The following is a 25,734-nucleotide window of genomic DNA, read 5'->3' on the forward strand; positions in this document are numbered from 1 at the left end:
TTCATCCATACCATGAGATTCAATAATGAAATATTCAAATACAGTGATCCATATCATTCATCATTCATCATTCTACAACCTAGATCGGTTTAACAATTAAATTCATCATTCATCATTTTAGAATCTAAATTGAAAGGAAAACAAACTAGTATATTATATTAGTATTACTATATACTTATACTAGATACTGAAGTTTGAACACTAAAATAGTAAATTACTAAATTCAAAATTTATATAACTCAAAGTCTCAAACTCAAAAATAGTTAAGAGTGAGGAGTGAAGAATCGGTCTAAGGTCATCAATATCTAGTGTCACAACTCAAAAGTTAAAACTGAAAAGTAAAAATGGATAATGAACACTGAAAATAAAATCAACATCAAGGACTCAATCTCAATGATTGGTCCTCTACATCCATTTGTTGTATGAAGTCATCGGGGACCATCAATGGGAATGTTGCTATTTGAGTTAGAGTCACTCTCTTGAGTAACCAATAGAACTCCAACCAAACCATGTTGCCGCTCATCTAGTCCATCCTCATCATCTATCTGTGCACTATCCTTCGGATCAACATCCCATTGTGTTCCTGGTCTCCTCTAATACTCCGATCTCTTCCTATATGCAAGACATAGAGAACTGTGCACTACAACTAGCTTCTCTGCTCTCCTAGAGGAAAGTCTATTCCTCTTGATAGAGTGGGTGAAGTTATATGTGGACCAATTCCTCTCTATTGCAAAGGAACTAGCAATTTGAGACAATAAGCAAATAACAAGTCGTTGGATCTCTAGAGCATCATCCCCATGCATGGTCCACCAACCAATGGGGTCATCCTGGCCTAAGTCATTGTGATCTTCCCTTGCATCAGGCTTATTGAAGGGACCATTAAGACTTGCAAATTGCATACTGGGTGCCAGACTCACATTTGACGAAAAAGATTTTACATGCAACACAGGACTTACTTGATACATGTCATCCCCAAAAGTAACATCCAAGATCTCGCATGCATGTCGATCCTTGGAGTACTCTACTAGCAACTGCGCCCTACAATTTTGGGTGATGTCCATAAGTGAGAGTGTCGCGAGCTTCTTAGATAGTGCATTTGCTAACACATTATGCATGCCCTTGACATACTCAATCTCAAAATCAAAGGCCTATATCTACTCACCCACTTCTGTTGCATTTCCTGAAGCTCCTTTTGCTCTAAAAAGAATAAAAAATTGTTGTGATCAATTTTCACCTTAAACCTGTTGCCCACCAAATACTGTCAAAACTTGGCCAATGCATGCATTATGGGCAACATCTCCTTATCATAGATAGGATACGGTCTCTCATGTGGTTGTAGCTTCCAACTCTCAAATGCAATAGGGTGGCATCCCCGCGTCAACACTGCTCCAATACCGCTCCAGATACATCGCACTCCAATACAAAGGGCCATGAAAAATCTGGTAAAGCCAAAACCGAGCAGTTGCTCATCACTCTCTTGAGGTGCTCAAAGGCCTCATGTGCCACGTGTGTGTGAAAATTTCACTATTGAAAATTTATTGCAACAACTAGAATTAATTCTTCTAATCGTAAATTAATTATGCAATTTATTGCTACGGCAACAACGAATTAATCACACTGCAATCTTCACAAAAAAAAATGTTGTGAAAGATAAACTGGAAACTAAGAAAACATTGGCGTACAAACAAAAATATAACACCGTTATTTTCGGACAAAAGTCCTCGGAAAAACCAAATGTGGGAAAACTAGTTGCAGCAGCTAAGGGTTTTTAATATTAGGCAGACGTGAGAAAATTCTGAATACAAATGGATGGAGAAATCTAGCAATTCGGGCTCTAACTGCCAGCTTCAAGTGAGCCATCCAAACTAGTCTACATAGACCCTACGTCACCCTAGTGCAAACTACCAAACAAATTGCCTAGAACCGCTGCTACTCTAGCTGTCTTGCTTGCTACTAATTGAGAAACTGTCTCTCTGACACTCTAGAAACACTTTCCGGCCTCTAGAACTGAAAATGAGCTTCTCTCCAACAAAATCGAATTGCCCTCTAGAGGCTACTGCACAGTGCTTGCATCAACCTCTCTGTGGATACTTCTGCCTCTCTGCAAGCTACTCTCCAAAACTAGAAGACTTCCTCCAAACTCACTGTCTATGTCGTTGTCTGTCTCTGCATCCCTTCTCTGGTTCAAACTCTTCTGACAAAATGTTGTTGCTCTTTGGAAAAATCAAACTGCCCAAGGAAATCAATCTCGAGTGTGTTCCTCCATCTACCCATCGACTTCTTCTTATAATCTCACTATGGGACTCCAATGGCCAAGATTAAAACTTAATCAATCGCTGAGATTACTTCTTAGTCAACTTGTGTGAGTTTCTAGAGAAATCTCACCTTCCTCAATTAATTATTGTTAATTGATCATTTTTCCTAAGTTAGCCTTCAAAAAGATTTAATTACTAATTAATTAACTTAATTAAGGCATTTTTAGGTGGATTTTCCTAAAACCTTTTATGGGTAATGGAGTCCTAGTGTTTCTTAGCCTCTTTAACAACTGTCAAGACTAGAACACCATTTGATGCTACAAATACTAACACTCCCTCTTAGTTGTTAGTTTTTGGTAGCATCGGATGTGCTCTAGCCATGAAAATTGGTGGAGAGGCTAAGGCACATGAGTTCTAAAAAACCCAGAAACCGTTTGGTGAAATTCCACCCAGATTGTATTTTATTAAAATAATTAATATTCTTAATGGAGTTCCGAAGTCTAAACTTAGGAAAATTAAAGTATTAATGGGTATTAATCAAAATATGGGTGAGAATGTTCTAGAAAGCGGATCAAGTCAATTTTTTAATCTTAGCCGTTGATTAGAGACTTAATCTCAGCCATTGAAGTCTCAACGAGAAAAGTATAAGAAGGAGGCTTGGGGTTCAATTGAAGACACACAAAGAGTTGATCAGTTAGTTCGATATTCCTAGGGCAGGGTTGGCTAAGGAACTCAAACAAGTGATCAAGCAGTGAGGATCAGAGGCAGTACTGGAAGGAAGTGATTTCTAGTTCCAGTGAATATACTTCTGAGAAGACATTGAAGGATCAGAGAGGCAACACAGTGCCAAGGAGGGACAACACAACAACTGGAGGAGGTTCACACAGAACTGTTGGGGGGTAGCAGAGATCGATGTCAGGAATCACTATGGATGTCAGATGAAATCTCGATTTCTCAACAACAAAGGCAGCCGCAGTAAGGGTGACGCGGTTAGAGGGAGTCTCCACTCACGCAGAGACTATGTAGTGGGTCATCCAGGAGCTAGGGCCAGTGCAAAATCTCCAAATTCTGTGTGAGAAAATTCTCACTATCTTTCTATAAGTTATCTTCTCTGAGTGGATGGCCATTTCTCTGGGGCATCCATATTGTATTCAGAAACTTACTACCAATAATAGAAACCCTCAAATCTACTGCTTCAGTTTTCCCGCATTGGGTTTTTCCAGGGACTATTGTCCAAAAACAAGTGTGTCAATGTGATTGTTCATGTGCTGGTGTTTCTCTTGCTTTTATCGGTTCATAATTTGTGAAATCTGCAGCTGAATTTATTTTGATATTTACTGAAGCATTGGTAAATAACTTATTATTGTAACTAAGTAGGAGAAATAAATCAATCATTGTAGCACAATTTTTCACATTAGCGACGAAGGTGTTCTAGTGTCATACCGCTACAACACCCGGTCTCTACATCGCCCTCTATACACGTTGTTAATGTCTGGCCACTGTGACTGCCTTCCACTGCCCATCAACCACTGTGCATCTCTGATGCTACATATGTGTTGCTGCTGACACTATTATACTGCTGCCAACTCAGCATTTGCACTGCAACTCCGCATCTGCACTGCATCTACCTCTCATCGTTGTTATTGTTGTTGCTACTACAACTACTACAACTAAGAAGCATCTGAAATATTGCATCAACTTTGTCTCCATGTTGCATTTGTCTCTTGAGCCTTTGACTGCTACTAGCGTCTACACTGTCCACTAAGGAATCTGCGTTGTTGTTGACTCTGCTACTGAGCCTCCTGCTCTATTGTCATCATTGCTTTGCACTCCTCAACACCCCTAACTACTACTAGTCTTAGTCTGCTACTGTCACTCTGGAACTGACTGAATCAACCGACATTGATCCATCCTGCTATTGAATACTATGGGCCCCTGTAGCTAGGTAATGAATCATGAGGAAGACACCTCAATGGACCCTGCCCAACCTCTATGCAACTTTGGTACTATAACTCCATATCACCCCATGTCACTCCTAGAGGTATATCTGCAAACATGGCAAAATATTCCTCCTGCCTGGAGGACAACTAGTCTATCTCTGCAAGATGTTGTCACCTAGTCCTGCTTCTCCTACTTATCCTTCTTTTGAGGACATTGAGTACTGTAGTGGCCAGAGTCGCCACACCTGAAACACTTGACCTTAGATAGGTCCTTTTTCTTCTTCTCCCCCTGTCCCTGACTGGGACCCTTTCATGCAAGGGCCACATTCTCTTCCTCCTCCTCAACTTTCGAACCCTTATTGTTGTTTTTGTTGATGGAGGTCTTCATAAGTGCTCACTTCATCTCCTCCTGTTGCAGGTCTGATCACATCTTGTCCCACCTAGGTAGAGTATCTTGTCCCAATATTCCTTGAACAAAGATCTCCTAGACCTCCGAAACACTTTTCAGTGCCAAACGCACCAACTCTATATCTTGAGACGCCTCCCCAACTGCTGCAAGTTCATCCTAGATTTCCTGAATTCTAGTGAGAAAGGGATCAATACCTTCACCTTTATACATCCTGATGTTTCTTAGCTCCTCCTTCAGGAACATCTTTCGCTGCTTGGAAGGATTTTGATATAGCTGAGCGATAGCTTCCCACATCTCCTTGGCAATATTCTTTCCAAATATATTTCTTACCTGAATTCCTTCAGTTGATCTGCAATAGTAGATTCTGCCACAACGTTCTCTTCATAGGTCTTCAGGCCAAATTCATCTAACAGGAAAGACATCCTAGCCTTCCAGATGACATACTTGCAGGCTCCCTCCAACCTATCCTAATCTCTAAGCCCAGTTGTAGCCATCTCTAAAACTAGAACGAAAATCTCCCTCTTTCTCCTGCCTCGCTGTTGATTCTGCTATTTGCACTTCCTTCTGGAGTGAAAATATGCTTAAAACTACTGCCGGCTGCAACTGGAAATTTGGATTTCTGAACTAGAAACCCTCTAAGTGAAATTCCCTCTGTGTGTGCATTTTCTCTTCCACCCAACATTAATTCTTCTCTAGCAACTACCACAAAACCCTCTATGCCCTGACCAAGAAGCTGCTCTATGAACATATGAGTTACTCACCTCTGCTTGCGTCTACACTCACAGCTTTTCTATCTGTACTTGCGCGCCTCGCTACTGTATTAAGAATTCTAGTGCAGCTCGTGCAGCTATTCTGGGTGATCTCGCGCAAATCTCACGGCTTGACTTAGCGAGCCCGTGTGGCCCTCTGAAAAATCATTTTCTGCAACTCCCTCTAAGCCGCAAATTTTTCCCTTCACTTCTAACCTCCCTGTTTGTCAACCATGCTCTGATACCATGTGAAAATTTCACTACTGAAATTCTATTGCAACAACTGGAATTAATTCTTTTAACTGTAAATTAATTATGCACTTTATTGCTACAGCGACAACGAACTAATCACACTACAATCTTCACAAACAAAAAATGATGCAGAAGATAAACTGGAAACTGAGAAAATACTGGCACACACACACAAACATATAACACCATTATTTTTGGACAAAAGTCCCCTGAAAAACTCAATGTGGGAAATTTGGTTGCAGCAGCTAAGGGTTTTTATTATTAAATAGTGAGAAAATTATGAGTACAACTGCATGTCGAAATCTGGCAATCCTACAGAGAAAAATATTGACAAAAATATTATGAGGAATTTTCCTCACCCCATAAGAAATTTGGGCTCTAACTGCCACCTCCAAGTGAGTCATCCAAACTGGAATGTGCATACCCTGCGACACCCTAGCGCAGACAGCAAAACACACTACCTAGAACAACTGCTACATTAGCCATCCTACCTATTGCTGACTGAGAAACTGTCTCTTTGGCACTCTGGAAACACTTTCTGGCCTCTGAAATTGAAAACGAGCTTCTCTCAAGAAAAATTGAATTGCCATCTAGAGGCTACTGCGCAACTCTTGCGTGAGCCTCTCTATGGATACTTTTGCCTCTCTACAAGCTACTCTTCCGAACTAGAAGACTTCCTCCAGACTCATTGTCTCTGCCCCTCTCTGTTTTCGCTTCCCTTCTCTAGCTCGAACTTTTCCAGCAAAATGTTGCTGCTCTCTGGAAAAATCAAACTGCCCAAAGAAATCGATCTCAAGTGTGTTCCTCCATCTATCCATCAACTTCTTATAATCTCACTGTGGGACTCCAAAGGCCAACATTAAAACTTAATCAATGGTTGAGATTATTTCCTAGTCGATCCATGTGAGTTTCTAGAGAAATCACACCTTCCTCAATTAATTATTGTTAATTAATCATTTTTTCTAAGTTAGATTTAGGAAAAATTTAATTTCTGATTAATTAACTTAATTAAGGCATTTCTAGGTGGATATTCCTAAAACCTTTTTTGGGTTATATAGTCCTAGTGTTTCTTAGCCTCTCTGACCATTGTCGAGACTAGAACACCATCTGATGCTACAAAAAACTAGTAGTCTATCAACTCAAATGCTCCCTTCTTCGTAAATTTTGTGAGGGGTGCCACCAACTGTGAAAATCCCTTCACAAACCACCTATAGTAAGTGCATATGCCCAGGAAACCCCACAACTTCGTCACATTCCTAGGTGCAGGCCAATCCAAAATAACTTGGATCTTCTCCTGATGGACCCTCACTCCATCCTCTCCAATTTTGTCCCAGATATAACATCTCTGTCAAACCAAACTCACACTTGGATATCTTGGCATAGAACTGTTGCTCCTCCAATATGCGCAAGACCTCCTCCAAGTGTTGTAAATGCTCCTCCCATGTCCAACTATAAATCAGAATATGATTGAACAATACCAACCCAAATCTACGCAATTGCTTGCGGAACACATGGTTCATACAAGGCTGAAATGTAGTCAATGAGTTGGTTACCCCAAAGGGCATCACCAAGAACTCAAAATGCCCGTAATGACATCAGAATGCAGTCTTCGACATGTCCTAATCCCTCACCCACATTTGATGATATCTTGAGCACAAATCTATCTTAGAGAAGTATTTAGCTCCTCTCCATCAACTCATCAATGCGCGGAATCGAGTATCGGTTCTTCAATGCCTTCTTATTTAGGGCCATGTAATCAATCCACATGTGAAGCATCCCATCTTTCTTCTTCACCATCACAACTGAAGAAGCAAAGGGACTAGAACTGGGCCTGATGTGCCCCAAAGCCAGCAACTCTTGTATGGCTCTCTTTATCTCATCTTGATAGGCTTTGGGATGTCTGTAGGGGGTAGTGATGACTGCGTGCACACCCTCCTCCAACTCTATAGTATGCTCAAACCCTCTATCTGGTGGACGTCTTGGGGGAATTTCTCTGAACATTATCTGATGCTTCTCTAGGAGTGCTAAAATGTCTAGATGTGACTGATGCGGCTTCCCTATCTCATAAATGAGCAACTCTATTGCCCATGTTATGTCCCCACGCCTCAAGTCAGCCTCCATCGTGTGTTGATACTGTTTGTGGTGGATATGAGTGCATGCCCCTCAATAATACTGGTCTCCCATCTGGTCCCATGATCTCCATCTCTAGCTTCTTTCCATCAATGGTGACACGTCCTAGAGAATATAGCCATTGAACACCCAACACCACATTGGTGTCCGGCACATCAACCATAAAGAAATGATTTGTCATCAAGTAATTCCCTATGGTTAGGGTTAAGCTGGGAACATATCTAGTGTACTACAAGGTCTGATCCCTTGGAACAAGCACTGAAAATCCCTCAATAGTCTCTGTGTGTATGCGTCTTAGCTCCACCATCTAAGCATCAATGAAATTATGGGTCACCCCACTATCCACTAGCACTGAAACACGTTGTCCCAACACTGTGCCCCTGATATGTAGGGTCAAATACTTCGGGACTCCCCAAAGCGAAGCAATAACTCCTCCAGTTGGCAAAAGTAGTCCTCCTCCCTGTCGTGGTGTTTATGGTGGCCCACCTCCTATGTATTGGGGTCCTCCATCTCCGGTGTCAATTTCCTGCTACATCTCATCACCAGGCTCACTATCAGAATATACCTCAATGTAATGTGCCTTTCCCTTGGCACACTTGTGCCCCGGTGCCCACGGCTCCTGACATGTCAAGCATAACTTCCTCCTCTGGAGCACCCTCCTAGTCTCATCATCCAACTGTCCTCGCCCGACATCTTTATGCACTTGTCTAGTGTCTCGTCCCCCTTGGGGTGCAGTGTGCCTAGCAGGTATAGGGGCCTTGGTTTTAACCACAATACATCAATCATATCTTTGGACCTCGAAATGGCATCCTGCAGTGTAGTAGGCCTATAAGCCCTCGCACATCCATGTAAGGAATCAGCTAGCCCCTCAATGAACAACATAATCAATTGGGTCTCCGAAATATCTGTAACCATCACGGACAAACATTGGAACTCCGCTATATACGCTTCAGCACTACCAGTCTGTCTCAAATGTGCCAACTCCTTGAAGTGCAACTCTGGATCCTTCCTATCAAACCTCTCAATCAACCTCCTGGTAAACTCAGTATAGGAGGTGATGTGTATGTGTCCAAGAGTGATCAAGCCATGGTACCACCACTCTTGTGCATCTCCCTCTAAATGCAAAGTGGAAAATTGAATAGCATCAGTCTTTCTCATGGGGTTCAAAAGGAGATATGTGTCAGCTTTTGGACCCACACTCTAGTTGAGCTCTTAGTTGACCCATCAAAATAAGGAAGTATGACCTTCCCTACAACCTTTTGCATCTCATGATTCGGTTGTCCTCCTCTATAAGATGTTCCAGGTCTAGTTTTGCGTCTCTCCTTGAGGTGAATAAACTCCCTATTGTCGCACAAAATTTCTAGGCACCGCGACAACGCTCAGATCGAGGGTTGTCACCCTGATCCCCAATCTCTCCGTTTAAGCTGTCTCCCTACAGCAAGCTAAGGGGGGTAGACCCTATGGAAAAGTGGAATGAAGAAGAACTAGTTGGGAACCAACCAGTTCGAGAGACACAGTGAAGCGATCAAGTACTTTATTAAGATTTAGCAAGACTTATAAGATCTGATTAGATTTTAAACGATTGATACCAATGCCTTATGGAGTCAACGATCTTGCTAGGGAAATTAAGACCAAGTAATCGATTAGCAACTGTTGCTTAGATGAATGACTATTTTATATGACATGCAAATCCTAAAACTAATGTGAGAAGCAAGAATCTTGGTTAATTTAGTTAATTACCTATTTAAATGTGAACCCTTCAATCCTTTCTGTGTTGAGCCTGATTTCGTAGTAATTGGCAGAGAGAAGATCAGGAGAAGCACACTAAGGTGTGATTAACGATAGCTCTCCTGAAATTCTAACATACCGGTGCCTCCGGCGCTGCAGAGAACTTTGGCTCTAACGACTACAAGGTCACTGTTTTAAGTACTATTAAAACAAGGTTCTCAAGAAAAGACGGATGGAGATCTATCTGTCTATCAACCAAGCTTATGCTTGGAAGTAAATTTTATCTATGCAAAGTTAACTTATATGCAAATGCACCAGAAAATGAGAGAAAGAGACGAAGTTAGATTTGAGAATGAAAAGATGCTTATGTCGCAGAAACTTACAATACCCAAATGAAATGTTCGCTTTATTAAATGAAAACTCAAAATTAAACCCCTGAAGATATTACAATTAGAACACAAGCTTATTTCAAATATTTCTGATACAGTTATAGCTCAAACAGAGCAAAAACTTCTTTGCAATTAATATCAACAGATGCTCAAAAAATACTCAGTTTATGAAACAAAGGATATGCATTTTATCACAATTCCATGACAGAGTACTTAATTTTCATAAATTAATTTTTAGGACAGCAGTAAGAAAAACTTTATGACAGTAGCAATATGACAATGAAAACAGTAAGCTATCAATGATATCTTTATGCCAAAAATTTACCAAAATTTTTCCAAACTTGCCCACATGAATTATCAAAAATTTTCAGCCTGTTGTGATGTGATTTTTGGAATTATATCAGATCTGATATACTTATTACAGCCAACAATTAAAACATGAAATAAGCCTAATGATGAATGCCCAACTCAAGAAATTAATTCCTTAATGTATTAGACAACCTAGGAACTGACTTTAGGCTAACCCACATGAAATTTTTCCACTATTATATTTCAGACTTCAGAAACAGAATTATTCAGAGATAACAGTGACCCAAAATGTAGATCTAGGCCAAATTCTTGATACACATCAAACATAAATGACTTATTAATGTATTTAGCAATTTTTAGTTAATTTCAAACCACTTAGATGTGTTTTTCACCACTATTAGAAAGGTATATGACTGTTGTAGCAAACAGTGAGGAAAAAGATGGTTTAGAGATCAAACCCTTAGGCCCTAGGCCTTGAAGATCACTTACCCAAGTTGCCAAAAAAATTTCAATACCTGAAACACAATTTTTTACCAAATTTTCTGCAAAAACCCACCAATGATTAGCTTAAGAAAATTAAATATTCAAATCAGAAATGGAGCAAGGGAATCTAGGTCCAATGAGAGCTAGCACTAGGCCCAATAGAACTAGCATTGGGCTAGGAGAAGGCAGATCTGGGCTTAGGAGCCCCAAAACTTGAAACCCTTGTTCTGAAAAAATTATTTTGCTTCAGATCTTCAGATTTATTGCAAAATCTTTAATGGTTGGCCTTGTAAAAAGATTTGGGATAAGATATTGCCCTCCAGGGCCTAGATCTGTCTCAAAACCCCCAGATCTGCTTGAAAAATCTCAGATCTGAAGATTTACTTGGCTGATTTCTCAGATCTATTCCTGCAAACAATCTTTGAGCCCAGATCTTGCCCTCCAGGGTCTAGATCTAGCTCAGATCTGAAGATTTACTTGGCTGATTTCTCATATCTATTCCTGCAAACAATCTTTGAGCCCAGATCTTGCCCTCCAGGGTCTAGATCTAGCTCAAATCTGAAGATTTACTTGGCTGATTTCTCAGATCTATTCCTGCAAACAATCTTTGAGTCCAGATCTTGCCCTCCAAGGTCTAGATCTAGCTCAGATTTGAAGATTTTCTTGGCTGATTTCTCAGATCTATTTTTGCACAAGTGAAAAGAGAAAAACCCAATACCCAATATGTACAAAAATAGAGAAAATCTCAAAAACCCAAGTGTTAAAATTCAAAATTATGTTACAAAATTTCAGATCTACACAAGTAAATAACAGATCTATACAAATAATTTACAGATCTATCAGTTATGAGGAGTATGAGTCCAACTCCTCTCGCAGATCTGATAATCTAAGACTCTTAATAGCCAGATCTATCAAAATTTCCACAAAATATTTAAAATATTTTGAAATTTTAGAGAGGTACTAGCCCAAAAACACCCTACAGAAAAGATATTATCGTTAAATAAATCCTGAGGCTTATATGAAGTAGGCTCTTCAGAAAATATGTGTTGAAAGTTGGCTAGTCCAACCAAGAACTATCCCCAAATGCTCAATGAGAACCTGAGAGATCTTCTACAAACACTAGATCAACCATCAAATCAAGTAGAGAAATAGAACAACAATAAAATTCTAAAGAAATAGAGATACCTGCTACTTCAATCAAAATTAAAAATGTTACCCTAGATCCAACAAACTGAATAAGATACATGTATTCAAATTATTCTAAGAGAGCTATTGATTTATGGTTTTCACATAATATTAAGTAGAAATTAAAACAATGTTACCATAAATTCATGAAGAGGAATACTACAGCACGTTGAAACCCAAAAGACTTTTGCATTAATTCAAAAAAGTATAAAGAGAGCTTGAGAGCTTAATACACGATCCAGAGATCGGATGATACTGACTGACAAATGACCTCCTATTTAAAGATAAATCCTCCAACGGCTAGTTCGAGTGATCATTGTCAAAGCAATCTCAACCGTTGATGAGGAGCAAAATTTCTTTTAATCTCATCCGTCGAAATTTTACAATGTTCCACCAAGACTCCGGGACGGGGAGACGCGACTGCAAGGAGACGCACAAGGGGGACGTGTGGGAGTACCCTCAAATTTTAGGGAAATTTAGGGGGGACGAGGGGACGTCGAGGTATATAATTATTTTTAATATATATATATCTATATATATATATATATATATATATATATATATATATATATTTCAAATTCATATTCAGTAATGAAAGCATATATACAATGATACATAGACAATTGAATTAAGTAATGAAATACATTGATCCATACTCATCATCCCTACTAATACATACATGATTCATCCATAGACCATGAGATTCAATAATGAAATACTCTGACACATATTCATCATTCATTATTCACCATTCTAGAATCTACATTGATTTAAAAGTTAAATTTATCATTCATCACTCTAAATTCTAAAATGATTTAAAATTAAAATTGATCATTCATCATTCTAGAATCTAATTAGTACTAAGCAAAATAGACTATAATAGATACTGAAATCTAAAGACTGGAATAGTAAATTGATATAACTAAACTCAAAAACAGGGGAGTGATGAGTCTAAAAGTCACTCTAAAGTACACAGAGGGCTTGGTGCTCTTGATTAAATACTAATTCCATACCCTTGTACATGATAAAATGCAATGTAAACATTGCAATCCATCGAATCCTGAATTCCTGAAAAATTGTTAAGTCTGCTAGATTTTGAGAGAGATCTAAAATTCTACTTTCTCCAGATGAAGTCCAATGAGGTTGAAACCACTCTCAAAAATCCCAAGTCATTTCATTGTAATGTTAAAAATGTAAGCAAAAGGATGAAAATAAAAGATAAAGGAGAATATCACTTTTACTTTAATAATTTAACATTACCATTAATTACAAAGCATTAGTAGGCAATATGATCAAATACTAGGTTTCCCTTGTCATTAATCATTGTTTACAAGCCAATTTAAGGGGGGATGCATAGCCCATCTTGAGGGGGGGCGCCCAGGTGTCCCCCTTTTGGGGAGTCGCATCCCCCACACTGGGGAAACGTCCCCCTTGAGTCTCCCAAAAAGGGGGATGAAGGGAAACATTTCCCCAGAGGTCCCCGCGTCCCGGGTGCGTGTGGTGCGAGGGGTGCGCGCACCCAACCCTGGGGGACGCGTCCCCATGGAACACTGAAATTTTAAATATTGAGGAAATTTCGAATTTTTCAATTAAATGTATTTTGATTAATTCAAAAATTAAATTTTTGAATTAATTTCCTCAAAATATTGACTTTGACTTAACCCCAGGGACCAAAGGCATAAAATTTAGCAAAATAATCAATTAACCTTAGTCCCTGGACCTCTTAAAATTTAATTTTTTTAAAGGACCCACGAATTTTGCCTTTGGAAAATTTAAATTCACTTAGGACCTACAATTAATCAAATTTCTGGCTTAGGATTTTAATTAATTTTGGCTAGAAAATTTAATTAATTAACCTATGAGGGGATAAACTATTTTTCTAACCCTCAAGACACTTTACATCATGATTTTTTACATCTTTTACATCTCAAGGGGAAAAACCCATTTACAAAAACCCTCACAGACTACCCAATTCTGTGACACAAATATAATCTAGTAGATCAAGCAATTTGTAATAAAATAACCTAACCAAATAGTTAGAATTATTCCCAAATCACTTTTACATAGACTCGATCTAGAACACTAGGACTCCCCTAAGATCCTAGTGACAAAATCCATTCCAGCTTTGGGGTAAGGCTGAAGGAAAACTCTGCCGACCATCCGAGAATGGATCGGTGAGACAAAAAACCTCCCGGAATGTAGATCATCACCAGAAAATTAGGTTTACCTAGGTGATTACATACACGACATGAATCTGCTGAGATTATTTATATTATACACATGCAGACTAGGTTTACATTATAAGATGATCCTTAGGCTGATGATGATAGATGGATGGCAGGAACACATCAATCATGCGCTATCCCTTTTGCGAAAAAGGGGGTGTACTGCTATGGGTCATTGACACGTAGTGGTCACCACTCCCCAAGAGACATGGCACGCCAAACCCTAGGGTCTAACCCTTGATATTCATCAATCCCTGTCTCCACAGAATGCACCAACTCTACAATAGGATCTGGTTCCCCCTCTCTCTAGCTCCTCCATGAACTGCGGCATAGTGGGACGACTATCCCAGCCATGTGTAGGAGTATGCAGTTGCTAGAATGGATGTTAATTGGTGTGATGACTTCCTCCTCTCGCTCGAGAGCCTCCCTCACCATTGTGCTCATGCTCAAGCTAGTTCTGAACTAGAAGACCCATCATTTGTTGCATCATGTCCATCATTAACCGACTCTGCCTTAGAATCTGCTGATTTACCATCAACAGCACCTCCATAACTTGGTCTTGCCCCCTTGCCTAGGCTATTCATTCCTTCCATTTATATCCTGACACTCCATGTGTATTCTGGCGCTATCAAGCTCAATATCAGAGAAATGATCAAGTTATTCATCTCTTCTGCATCCTCTTCATCTACCTCTGCCTTCGGTTCTGGTACGGTAGACCATTCCAATAAAGGGTCTAGACATCAACTGCTCTTGTGCCCACAGCTAGCCAAGAACATGCTTTGATACCACTGTAATATATCAAACTAGGAAATATAATGAATACCAAAAACATGCACTAAGCTACAACAAGAAAATACAACCATGCAAGCACAATTTTGCACAAATAGAAATAAATAAGTATACCATAGAATAGCAACAACAAATATGAGCCATTTTATTAAAAGATTTCTTGGTGTTGAGTACAATAGAGTGGAATGATAGAACCTGGGCTTGCTATTGCAAGCATGCAATACCTAGGTGAATATCTAAGAAAAATCCAACTGAAATAGGCCCAATTTATTCAAACGCATTGCCCAAAAAATCACTGTTGTTGCTGCTACTGAAAGAAAACTCTAAAATGACCCCTCAATAAGGCTCCAAAAATTCTGAAAAATTAGGAGAAGGCTCCTCACACTCAATCCAACAAAACCCAAAAAATTTGAAGCCGAATATAGCAATTACTGTAGCCTGAAAAACTGTGTAGCCCCCTCTCAGTCTGCTAGTGAGCTACAGGAATCGATCTGTAGTAAAATGCACAATTTTCCCAAAGGGGAACTCCTCCAAAATCCAATGAAATTCCTTCCTCAAACTCTTGGCCAAAATCAATTCCAATATTCGGCACAACAATGTTGCTCAATCCTGCACAGAGAACAACCAATAAACTTTAGTGCAGGTCCAAAGAAGAGAAAATTCGGCCCACAAATCTCCAACACTTTCAACCCAAAAATTTCCCAAAAACAACTCGTCCTCCTCAAGGGAAAATTTCCACAAAGTAACCAGCCCAAAAGACAACAAATGTTAGCTCCTCAAACCCCAGCGAAATCCTCCACTGTGTCCTCCAGAAACTCTCGCAGGCTAAAGAAAATACTGCAAAATCCCCACACAAGATACAAAAATCTAACCACAATTTCTCTTCTTGAGTGGCACTCGAAGTCTGCTGAAGAAGAGCTGGAATTCCCACCTGGAAGTTCCTTGTGCTAAACAACACTAGTTTGCTAAGCAGCGCAAGAAAACTCTCCAATTCTGAAATGAAATGCCAAGAAAATGTAAACATGAGGCTCTTCCCTTCTTTCTATAGTTGCTACTCAACCTTCCTTGTGGGCTCCACCAAGTCGACCCCCTTGCTTAACCCTCTTTCATGTGGTTCGATTTCTCCTGCGTAGTTTGATTTCTCTTCTTAAATGATCCCCACAGCTTAACATCACTTAATTTTCCCCTTTTCTTCTAAGTTTAACCTTTATTTCTTATCAAAATTTAATTTGAACCTCTACAACTTATTTCTCCAAAGTTTTATTTATCAAATATTATATTAATTGCCAAAATTGCAAAATTGAGGATTTCCTTAGCAAAATTATTAATTGGGGACATGACAGCCTAAGCAGGCATGCTAGCACTTCTCGCATATGTGGCAAGCCTAGATCAACGATTGCATTTTTATGTACTACTACATGTTTCCTTCCCTGCATAATGTGATATAAGATGCATATTTCCGAATTAAAAAGTTCTCAATTTCATTTTAAATTTCGTACTAAAAATTTGTTTTCCACTTAGTTAAAACTTTCCCATCGTTGAACTGCTGCAGAAAAGAGAAAACCAACAAATTTTGACAAATCCAAAAATTATTTAGATTCAAGAAGTGCTTGATGTGACCCATGCCCCTTGAGCATATGTTAGACTTCTAGTTTTCAAAGGAAGAGGCACTTATGTCTGTCTGTTGTAATTCTGGCGCTTATTTGAAGTAATATAAGCAGCATTTTCAAAAAAAGAAACAAGGAATATTGTCCCTTATTTCATGTCTACCAATCAATTATGACTCAAGGACTTTAACAAAAGACGTGCAACAGGTATTACAATATAAGATTAGAACTTATAACAAAGGGGAACATTCAACAAACAGATACGTTAAATGAAACAAACAGCATTTATTACGTGACATTAAATTGGATATTACCTGTGCACCCATGCTGTAATGTGTGTGCACAACCCCTTTTGGTTTACCCGTTGTGCCACTTGTGTATATAATTAATGCTGGTTGATCAGCTACAAAAAAAGGTATTAAATAATTAAATTGCTTTTTGGTTACTGAATAAATTCATATAAAACACCTGAAGTTCCAAACATAGGACATATTTTACCTTCCATTGAAATGGATTTTTCAGCCTCTGACAGCACTTCTTTAAACAAGTTGCTTGAAGATTTCTCCTCTACATCTTTAGCTTCAGATGCATCAACACTTAATGGAACATTTGGAACCAAAGGAAGGAGATAACACTTTGCAGAACATATTTTTGAAATTTTCTCCAGAAGCTCTAGATACTCCTCTGTACCCAAAACCACAGACACGCCCTGAAAAAACCAAAGTAAAGACAGTTGTAACTAACAAACAAAACATTAAGGGAATCAATTAAAATATAATAATAGGGATGAATATAAAACAGACAAAAATATCAGGAAGAGTAAAGGAAATGTCGTTATCCACTTTCTCAAGTTTCATTGTAACCAATGTTTTGTTTCGTTACTTTCAGCAAGGACACTATATAGCACCCAAAGTTTGTTACATTTCTGAAGATTAAGAGACTAGAGATGATTGTCCACTCCCTTTTGTATCAATGCTAGTTGTTGTCGCACAGATTGTCTAGGCAGCGCGACAACACTCAGACGGGGGCTGTCACTCTGATCCCCGATCTCTCCGTTTAAGTCGTCTCCCTGAAGCAGGCTAAGGGGGTAGACCCTATGGAAAAAAGGAAGATCAACTGGGAACCAGCTGGCTTGGGAGACACAGCAGGAGGAAACAAGCACTTGATCGATTTTAGAATTAGATCTTTCAATGCCTTATGGAGTCAACGAAAACCAAGGAATTTATTAGCTGCTGCTACTTATGAAGTAATTTAACGATTGCTTGAAAGTATTAGCAAAATTTCCAACATTGAATGAGCATTATATAATCCAAGCAATGATTAATTTCACCAGGTGCAAAATATTCAATAGACGCACAATGTTCTAGCAAATAAATTTCAAAAGATTAAATACTTTCAAGAAACCACGAAATTTCAAATGCTAATCAACTCACAAAATGATTCACCACTTTTCAATAGCTAATCTTTAAATAAACATTTAAGCGCATTTAACTATAGAGAAGCGGAACATAAATACCACAAAAGACACCAAAATGAATTTTCAATTTTTAGTTAATCTTTTCAAAAAAATATAATTTTTATATTTTTTATAAAATTCTAAGATTAAAATAAAACACAACTAAAATCTAAATAAATAAAATTTAAATCTACATGAAAATGAAAATCTAAACTATGAAACAAAATTCTAAATAAAAGCCTAAGGATTAACCTTTTATGCTTTTTAGGATTTTTTTTATCAAAATTTAAACAAAATTAAACTAAAATAAATCTAAAACTTAAACCTTTTATGATTTTATATATATATATATATATTGAGATTCTAAATTTAAAATCAAAATAGAACAGAACTAAAATCTAAAAGAAAACAAAAATTTAATTTAAACTATACAATAAAAACAAAATTCCTAATAAAAGCCTAAGGATTAATTTTTTATGCTTTTTAGGATGATTTATATTTTTTATTATTTTATAACTTTTGCTTTATGAAATCAAAATCAAAACAAAACTAAATTAAAACTAAAAGCCTAAAAGAAATCAACACCTAATCTATATACATAAAATGAAACAATATAAAATCTAAATTCTAAATAAACAAAACTTATTAAGAACAAAAAACAAAAAAAAACGAAAATAAAAATCGAATTGTAAATAGAATTGAACCTATCATCTAAACTTGCCAAAATCTTAAACTTACCATACTTATCACCATGAAAACCCTAACCCGTCATAAAAAAATCGAATTTTATAATGCGTGACCCCAAATCTTACCCATGCATCTTGTTTCAAATCTTACCCATGCATCTCGTTTCATTGGTTTTTTTTTTTTCTTTTTTTCTTTTTTCTTTTTTTTGTGCGTATGCATGCGACGGGTTATGGAGTCTACATGAGATCTGGAACGTAAGTGCGGCAGCCGGGTGGTGGTTTTCACGTAGGTGAGGAGAAGGGGATGCGCGCAGCGGATGAGGAGCTTTGGTGATGATATGTGGGCAAACGAAGGATGAATGGCAGCGATGAGAAAGTTGGGCCTGCGGAAAAAGGTGATGGCAGCGTGGAGATGGAGTTGCAACAATGAAGGATGGTAGAAGGGTAGAGACGCGTGATGGCAAATCTGTGGATAAGGAAGGAGGAGCGAAGAGCTAGGCATATGCTCAATGGCAGAGACAGCTTGGAAATGATTGGATATGGCAGCAGCAGAGGGTTGACCAATAAGGAACGCGTAGTGAGAGCTACGTAGGATGATTGAGGTTGTATGCAGCTACGATGCTGAGGATCTGCTTGCAGGTTGGACACAGGGAGCTGGAGTGAAGGATACAGGACGCAGGCAGAAGTATGGTAACTTGTTTTGATTTTTTGCAGGTCGGTTGCATGGAAAGAAAATACGAAGGTGGCTGGCATCTAAGTTTTGCAAAAAGGAGCTCATATGGCAACGGAATAGGAGATGGAGGCTACATGGATAAGCAAGCAACGTACAGGAGTGGTACGCACAGGACACAGGGATGTGGATAACCGTATGGCAAAGGAAAATGGCAATGACATCTGCGTGAGAGGGCTGGCAGAAATGCGGAAGCAACTGCGTAGGGAGAAGGATAGTTGGGCGCTGGTGTGGTAAGTGATATGAGCTGCGTGGAGTTGACAGATTGTTGAGAAGAGGGCTTGGCAGCGATCTTTAAAAAAAAATCGAAAAATTTCCCTACAAAAATGAAACCTTGGCCCTGGGCAGCAGAACGGTACACCCACAAAAAACTGGTTCTAAGGCCAGATCTTACGCTCCAGGGCCTAGATCTAGCTTCAATATTAAAGCTCACCTTCAGATCTGCAACCTGTAATGATGAAAACAAGCACCCAGAAAAATATATGCAAGAAAGAAACTAAAAACCCTAAAACCAGCTAAATAATTACAATATTCACAGGTTGCAGGCTCTTAAATAGCCAGATTTGTCAGTATGCCACAGAAAATATTTTTTTAAGATTTTGAATATAAGATGACATGCTTCAGAAAACACTTCATGCATTCACCAGAAAATTTCAAATGATAAGCCCGAGTTCAAAACTGGTTGGGCTCTTTAGAAAATGCAATCTGGGAGTTGGTTGGTTCAGCCGAGAACTTCCCCGAATGCCCGATAATCTCAAAAAAAGGATTTCCTGCACAGCTTAATTCAACCATTAACAAAGAGGGAGAAAACGATACTAAAATCCAAATCTAATGGAGATACCTGCCATCATATTCAGAAATTTAACTACCATTCAAACCCTAGCGACTAAACAAGATACCTGTGTTTAAAATCACTCTTCATCAAGCTATCATCAATGGCTGAAAATAAATTTATGCAGAAAAATAAAACATCTTACAGCATTTCCAGAAGAGTAACACCAACAAGATTTCAACCCCAAAGTCTTTCTTTATTGCAAAAAAAATGACTACAAGAGAGTTTTCTTTAGCACACGACTCTAAGATCGAATGATCTCAAATGACCCCTGACACCCTATTTAAAGGAAAATTTCCCAACGGCTAGTTCGAGTGATCCATGTCAAAGTGATCTCGACTGTCGATGAGGATCAAAATCTCTTTTAATCTCATCCGTCGAAATTTTAAATATATTAAAAAATTAAAATCTTGCATTTATTTTCTCAAAACTTTGACTTATTATTTCATTATTTTATTTTATTTTTCAATTTTTTATTTATTTTTTAATTTTTTTTATTTATTTTTTTTATTTTCTATTTTTTAATATTTTAATTTTATTATTTTTTATATTTTTGCTGGACCCTCGAACTTAGCCTTTGGAAAAAAAACACTTAGGACCTAGGACTTATGAAGGGATAAAACATTTTCTAACACTCAAGACACTTTACATCATGACTTGTACAACTTTACATCTTAAAGGGGGAAACCCATTTGACATAGACCCTCATAGACCACCCAGTTCTGCGACACAAATATAATCTAGCAGATCAAACAATTTGTAATAACCTAACCAAATAATTAAGATTATTCCCAAATCACTTTTACATAGACTCGACCTAGTACACTAGGACTCCCTAAGATTCTAATGACAAAATCCATTCCGACTTTGGGGTTAGGCTGAAGGAAAACTCTGCTGACCATGGGTCGGTGAGACAAAAAACCTTCCGGAACGTAGATCATCACTAGAAGATTAGGTTTGCCTAGGCAATTTACATACATGACACAGATCTGCTAAGATTATTTACAATTTACACATGCGGACTAGGTTTACAACATAACATGATGGGGCTGATGATGACAGTCGAATGGCATGGACACATCGATCAAGCGCTATCCCTTTTGTTGAAAAAGGGGGTGTACTGCTATGGGTAGTTGACACGTAGTGGTCAACACTAGTGAATTATTAGTCATATTTTCAAGAGTAGTCCAAAAAGAAGAATGCTAACTGTTTTGTACTCTGCACTTCAGAACGATCATACACATACCATTGCATATTTATGTGTAAAGTATTCATTGTGCATCAACCGCACCAACCCTACCTTATAATGATACTATTACCCACCACTAGTGGGTGACCCCTTTAGGAGAAATTTTCTCCTAGATTTTCCTTCAGTGAGCATCCAACAGCCACCTGATAGCTTGATGTGCTACTATTCTCCGCCCCCTGGGCCAGAGATTATGTATCCTTGCTCATTTGTTATGATTGTATGTTTGAAGATGGGCCATCCAACCCTGAAGGTATGATTTTTCATTATGTAATTGGGTGTTTATGCGTGTTTTTCTTGGGAACATTTGGGCATGGACTAGTGGGACGATTTGGCAGAAAGAAAGGGCTCTGACTGACTCTTGTTCCCTTACCTCAACTAGGGGATTAACCTGTATCCTATGTTAGTTTTTGTACTATCGGATGGTGTTCTAGTCTCAAAACTTTGTGGAGAAGCTAAAACACGAGATTTCTCCAAAACCCAGAAATAATTTCCGGAAATTCCACCTAGAGATGGCTCACTTAAATTAGTTGATCAATAATTAAAAATTGTCCAAGTCTAAGTTGGGGAAATCAATTAATTGCTATTAATTAATTGAGAAATGTGAGAATTCTCTAGAAACTCACACGGATTGACATGGAGATAATCTCAGCGATCGATTAAGTTTTAATCTTGGTCGTTGGAATCCCAACGAGAGATTATAAGAGGAGGTCCATGGGTAGATGGAGAAACACACTTGGAGAGTTTGATTTTCCAGAGAGTAGCATTTTCTCGGAAGAATTCGAGCTGAGGAGGGGACACAAAGACAGAGAGGGGCAAAGACAGTGAGTCTAGAGGAAGTTTTCCAGTTTCGGAGAGTCAACTACAGGAGGGCTGAGTTTTCTCAGTGAGGCTACACAGGGACTGCGTAGAAGCTTCATAGGAAGAGTTCAATTTGGCCAGACAGAGGGTTGATTCAGTTGGTAGAGGCCAAGAGAATTTCCAGAGGGTCTAGTGAGTCATTCTCACAGGGTGAGTTGGGCTAGACGACTTGATTAGAGCAGCTTCTAGGCCAAACTTGTGAGGCACTGTGCAGCGTTGGCACAGACGCTAATGCAGGGGTTTTGTGGAGCCCAGTTAGTGCTAGTTTTGGAGCTGGATCACTGTCAGGTGAGATATAATTTGTCTCACTAATTTTTTGTGGTCAGTTTATCTTGTAGAGGATTGCCAGTTTGGGCATCTAGTTGTACTCGGAATTTCTCATTGTTGCATAATAATAAAAACCCTCAATTGTTGCACTAGTTTTCCCACATTATGTTTCTCCGAGGACAATTGTCCAAAAATAATTGTGTCAATTTTTAGGTGTGTGCTAGTATTTCTCAGTTCCTATTTTTGCTTCCGCAGTATTTTATTTGGTGAAGAAATTGCAATGTGATTAATTCGATATTAATCAGAAAATTAATAAAATGTTAATCAATTAGGAGAATTAATTTCAATGGTTGCATTTCAAGGAATTTCCAAATTGTATCAAAGCATATTTGACGGACAAGAAGCTCAGAGGCGAAACAGAGAAAATTTTCATTGTTTAGAGGGAGAAACGGGCCAAAATTTTCAGAGGTTGTGTAGTGCCTAGCCAAGCAATGTGAATTCAGTTGCAGGGTGGCAAAAAATTTGATTTGTCCAGAGTAGTGATTCCACCACGTAGGTTGAGCAGCAGCGGCTTAGAATTTTCATAGAGCGATGTTGTAGCGGCTACAACACCCTCCAAAATTTTGGCCTACACTTAAATTTCAGAGCCTATTGGGGATTTTGTGATCGATCGTTCCTTAGTCACTTATTGGTACGTTGATGATCTCAAGCTCCCCTCTTCGATCTTAAGAGTCGTTCACGTTTTTATTTGTATATAGTATGTGTCATCTTTGGGCATGGGTATTATCGCTTGTCATGCAAAGGGAAGTTTGTTTTGCTTCAAGGGGAAATCTTTGTGAGAATGGGTTGTTCTCATCACATATACATGTTTTGCACTCATTCCATGCACTCTTGCACAAGTGTCGCCTTTATCCTCCCAGAGTCTATCATCGGAGCCGCACTTGGCGTAAGCTGCCACAAAGGTTGTTGCATTAAGTGAAGTATGTTTTTACATGTTCTGGATGGTCTATGTTGTATCACTAAGTGTTCAAGTGTGTGACGTAGTAAAGTTCTATCACTGTTCACATCGATTCCATCGATCCCAGACTTAGCCAAATTCCGGAGTTTCCCTAGCAACCTAGCATCATCCAGCTTTCCTGAAAAATGCACTTAACATCTGCAACCCTCAAGCTTTTCCCTTTCCTGCTAGAACTGCGCAATGCATAGAAAGCCCAGCCTCCCTTGGCATCCAAAACTGCGTAGTGGCTTCCTCCAATGTCCTTCCCTTAGCCGGAACCCATTGTCTCCAAAAATTGCGTAGTTTTGTCCTTCAGGCATCTCAACTGCCCAATCTGCCTTGCATCCTAAAACTGCACAAATGTGTTCTCTCAGGGCCTCATCCCACAGCAGTAAGTACCCACTGAAACTACGCAATTGTGTCTCTCAGTGGCCACAAAGAAGCATGACATGCTAGATGACTCTCAAGGAGCTGAAGCAAACCAAGGAGCCCAAGGTATGATATAAGATCGGGACCGCATGAAGACTCCATCTGATGCATAACCCTTTGGAGGGTAGGTATGGAAAACAAAGCACATCTTTTGAAATACACCTCTTAGTGTAGCTTGAAGGACCGCTTATCATTGTCATATCATTATGTCTTCAATGACATGCATGGTTGCAAGCACTGACAATCATTCCATGTGTTTCCTCTAAGTGTCTTGCTCCCTTTCGCTTGTTGGATCAACTGTCGTCTTTTGGCATGTTTGGTTGTTATGTCATGTTTGCGAGCCTTCTGGTGACCTCGAAGGTTGGTCTTTGTGTATACAAGTTGTCCTAGCCATGTAAACACCTATCACACTCATACACAAAGTTTTAAGCATTGTCGCACAAGTGTCGTCACGGTCATCCTAAAGTCTATCTCAAGTGTCGCACTTGTCGCTTTTAGTTCTAGACAGTCTCACAGAGGGTAATGCTTTGTCTTGTTGTTCTGGTGGTCTATGTTGTCATGTCGTCGAAGTATGCTAAGTGTGTGATCACAATGTCAAGTTCTCACAAGTTCACTTGCCTCCCACACTTAGCCATTTTCCTAAAAATCCTTTCGACCGGACAACTCTCTTTCACCAGACCCCGATTGAGTTGCACACTGCGCAGTCTCAACCCTCAATGATGTTGCTCTGCTGCCTGGAACTATGCAATCACTATCCCCCCAGGGCAATTGCACTGCGCAATTCCAGGACTCAGCAGACTACCTTCCTCCCTAGAATTGCGCAATAGCTTCCTCAAGCCTGACCTGAACTGCGCATTTCGCAAGATCAGTCATCAAGCTTCCTCCATTCCCTGTTGGAACCCTGCAATGCGCAGAGAACCCGACCTACCTTGCCTCCCAAAACTGCACAGAAGTGTCCCCCAATGTCCTCCCTCAGTCGGGACTCACTGATCTCAAAAACTGCATAGATCTCTCCTCTCTGGTTCCTCTGTTGCCCAATCCTGCCTTAGAAAACTACGCACACCTTGCCTCCCAGGGTCCGACTTTGCAGTGGCCACTAATGATCTCAACTGTGCAATCCTATCTCCCAGTGGCCTCAGCGCAATTTTCTCCGACATTGAAGACTGTGCTCATGAGTACCTCAGCGAAGCCTAATTTGCGTTATGCGTAGTCCCAGTGACCAGTCTCCTTCCTTGCCACCTGGAACTAAGCAATGCGCAGTTACTGGGCCCTTTTTCCCAGCCTGTCACCTGCCCCGGGCTCAGCCCATAGACAACAGTGCATCATCTTAGACTAGGGAGCTTTTGGATTTGATGTCGTCCTGTCATGAGTGAATTACAGGAATAGGTACACTGTTAGATCATGACAAGATGATGAAGAAGAGGAAAAAGGAGCAGACATGCTAGAAGACTCACTTATAGCTGGACGGACAAAGAAGCTTATCAAGTACAAGCAAAGGGAACACATGCATGCAACCACCTCCCAAGACCAAAGATCATTGAAGACCCCGCATCATCAAGCTATGTGGAGGAGAAGAGAAAGCGCATCCAAGAACACATCTATCATTCAGCAGCAACAGCGGCTTGACATCGCCACCTCAGCAAGCTAGTCATGTCAGCAGTGTCATGTCAAGTTGTGTCATGAGTTGTCAAAGGCCACATCACTATTATGGGCCATGTCTATTGTAAATCAAATGTAATGTAAAGTAGAAGTCCAATGGACACACATGAATATCAAGAGT

At 39.3% G+C, this 25,734-nt stretch overlaps 1 protein-coding gene across 3 annotated transcripts in view; it reads right to left on the reverse strand.

The window, feature by feature from the left end:
- The window catches only part of LOC149138939 (putative CoA ligase CCL8), a 286,441-nt gene that overhangs the window by 161,496 nt on the left and 99,211 nt on the right, over positions 1 to 25,734 (reverse strand). For all 3 annotated transcript variants that reach the window (XM_089446836.1, XM_089446834.1, XM_089446835.1), the window contains exons 4-5: positions 16,949 to 17,159; positions 16,765 to 16,853 (exon numbers count right to left, since the gene is read on the reverse strand). In XM_089446836.1, coding sequence (XP_089302962.1) covers positions 16,765 to 16,853; positions 16,949 to 17,159 — 300 coding nt within the window. The remainder of the gene's footprint in view (positions 1 to 16,764; positions 16,854 to 16,948; positions 17,160 to 25,734) is intronic.

The sequence above is a fragment of the Pinus tabuliformis genome, chromosome X (genome assembly GCF_031772625.1).
Source record: "Pinus tabuliformis cultivar Carrire ecotype Pingquan chromosome X, CPIR1, whole genome shotgun sequence".
Taxonomy (NCBI): Eukaryota; Viridiplantae; Streptophyta; class Pinopsida; order Pinales; family Pinaceae; genus Pinus; species Pinus tabuliformis.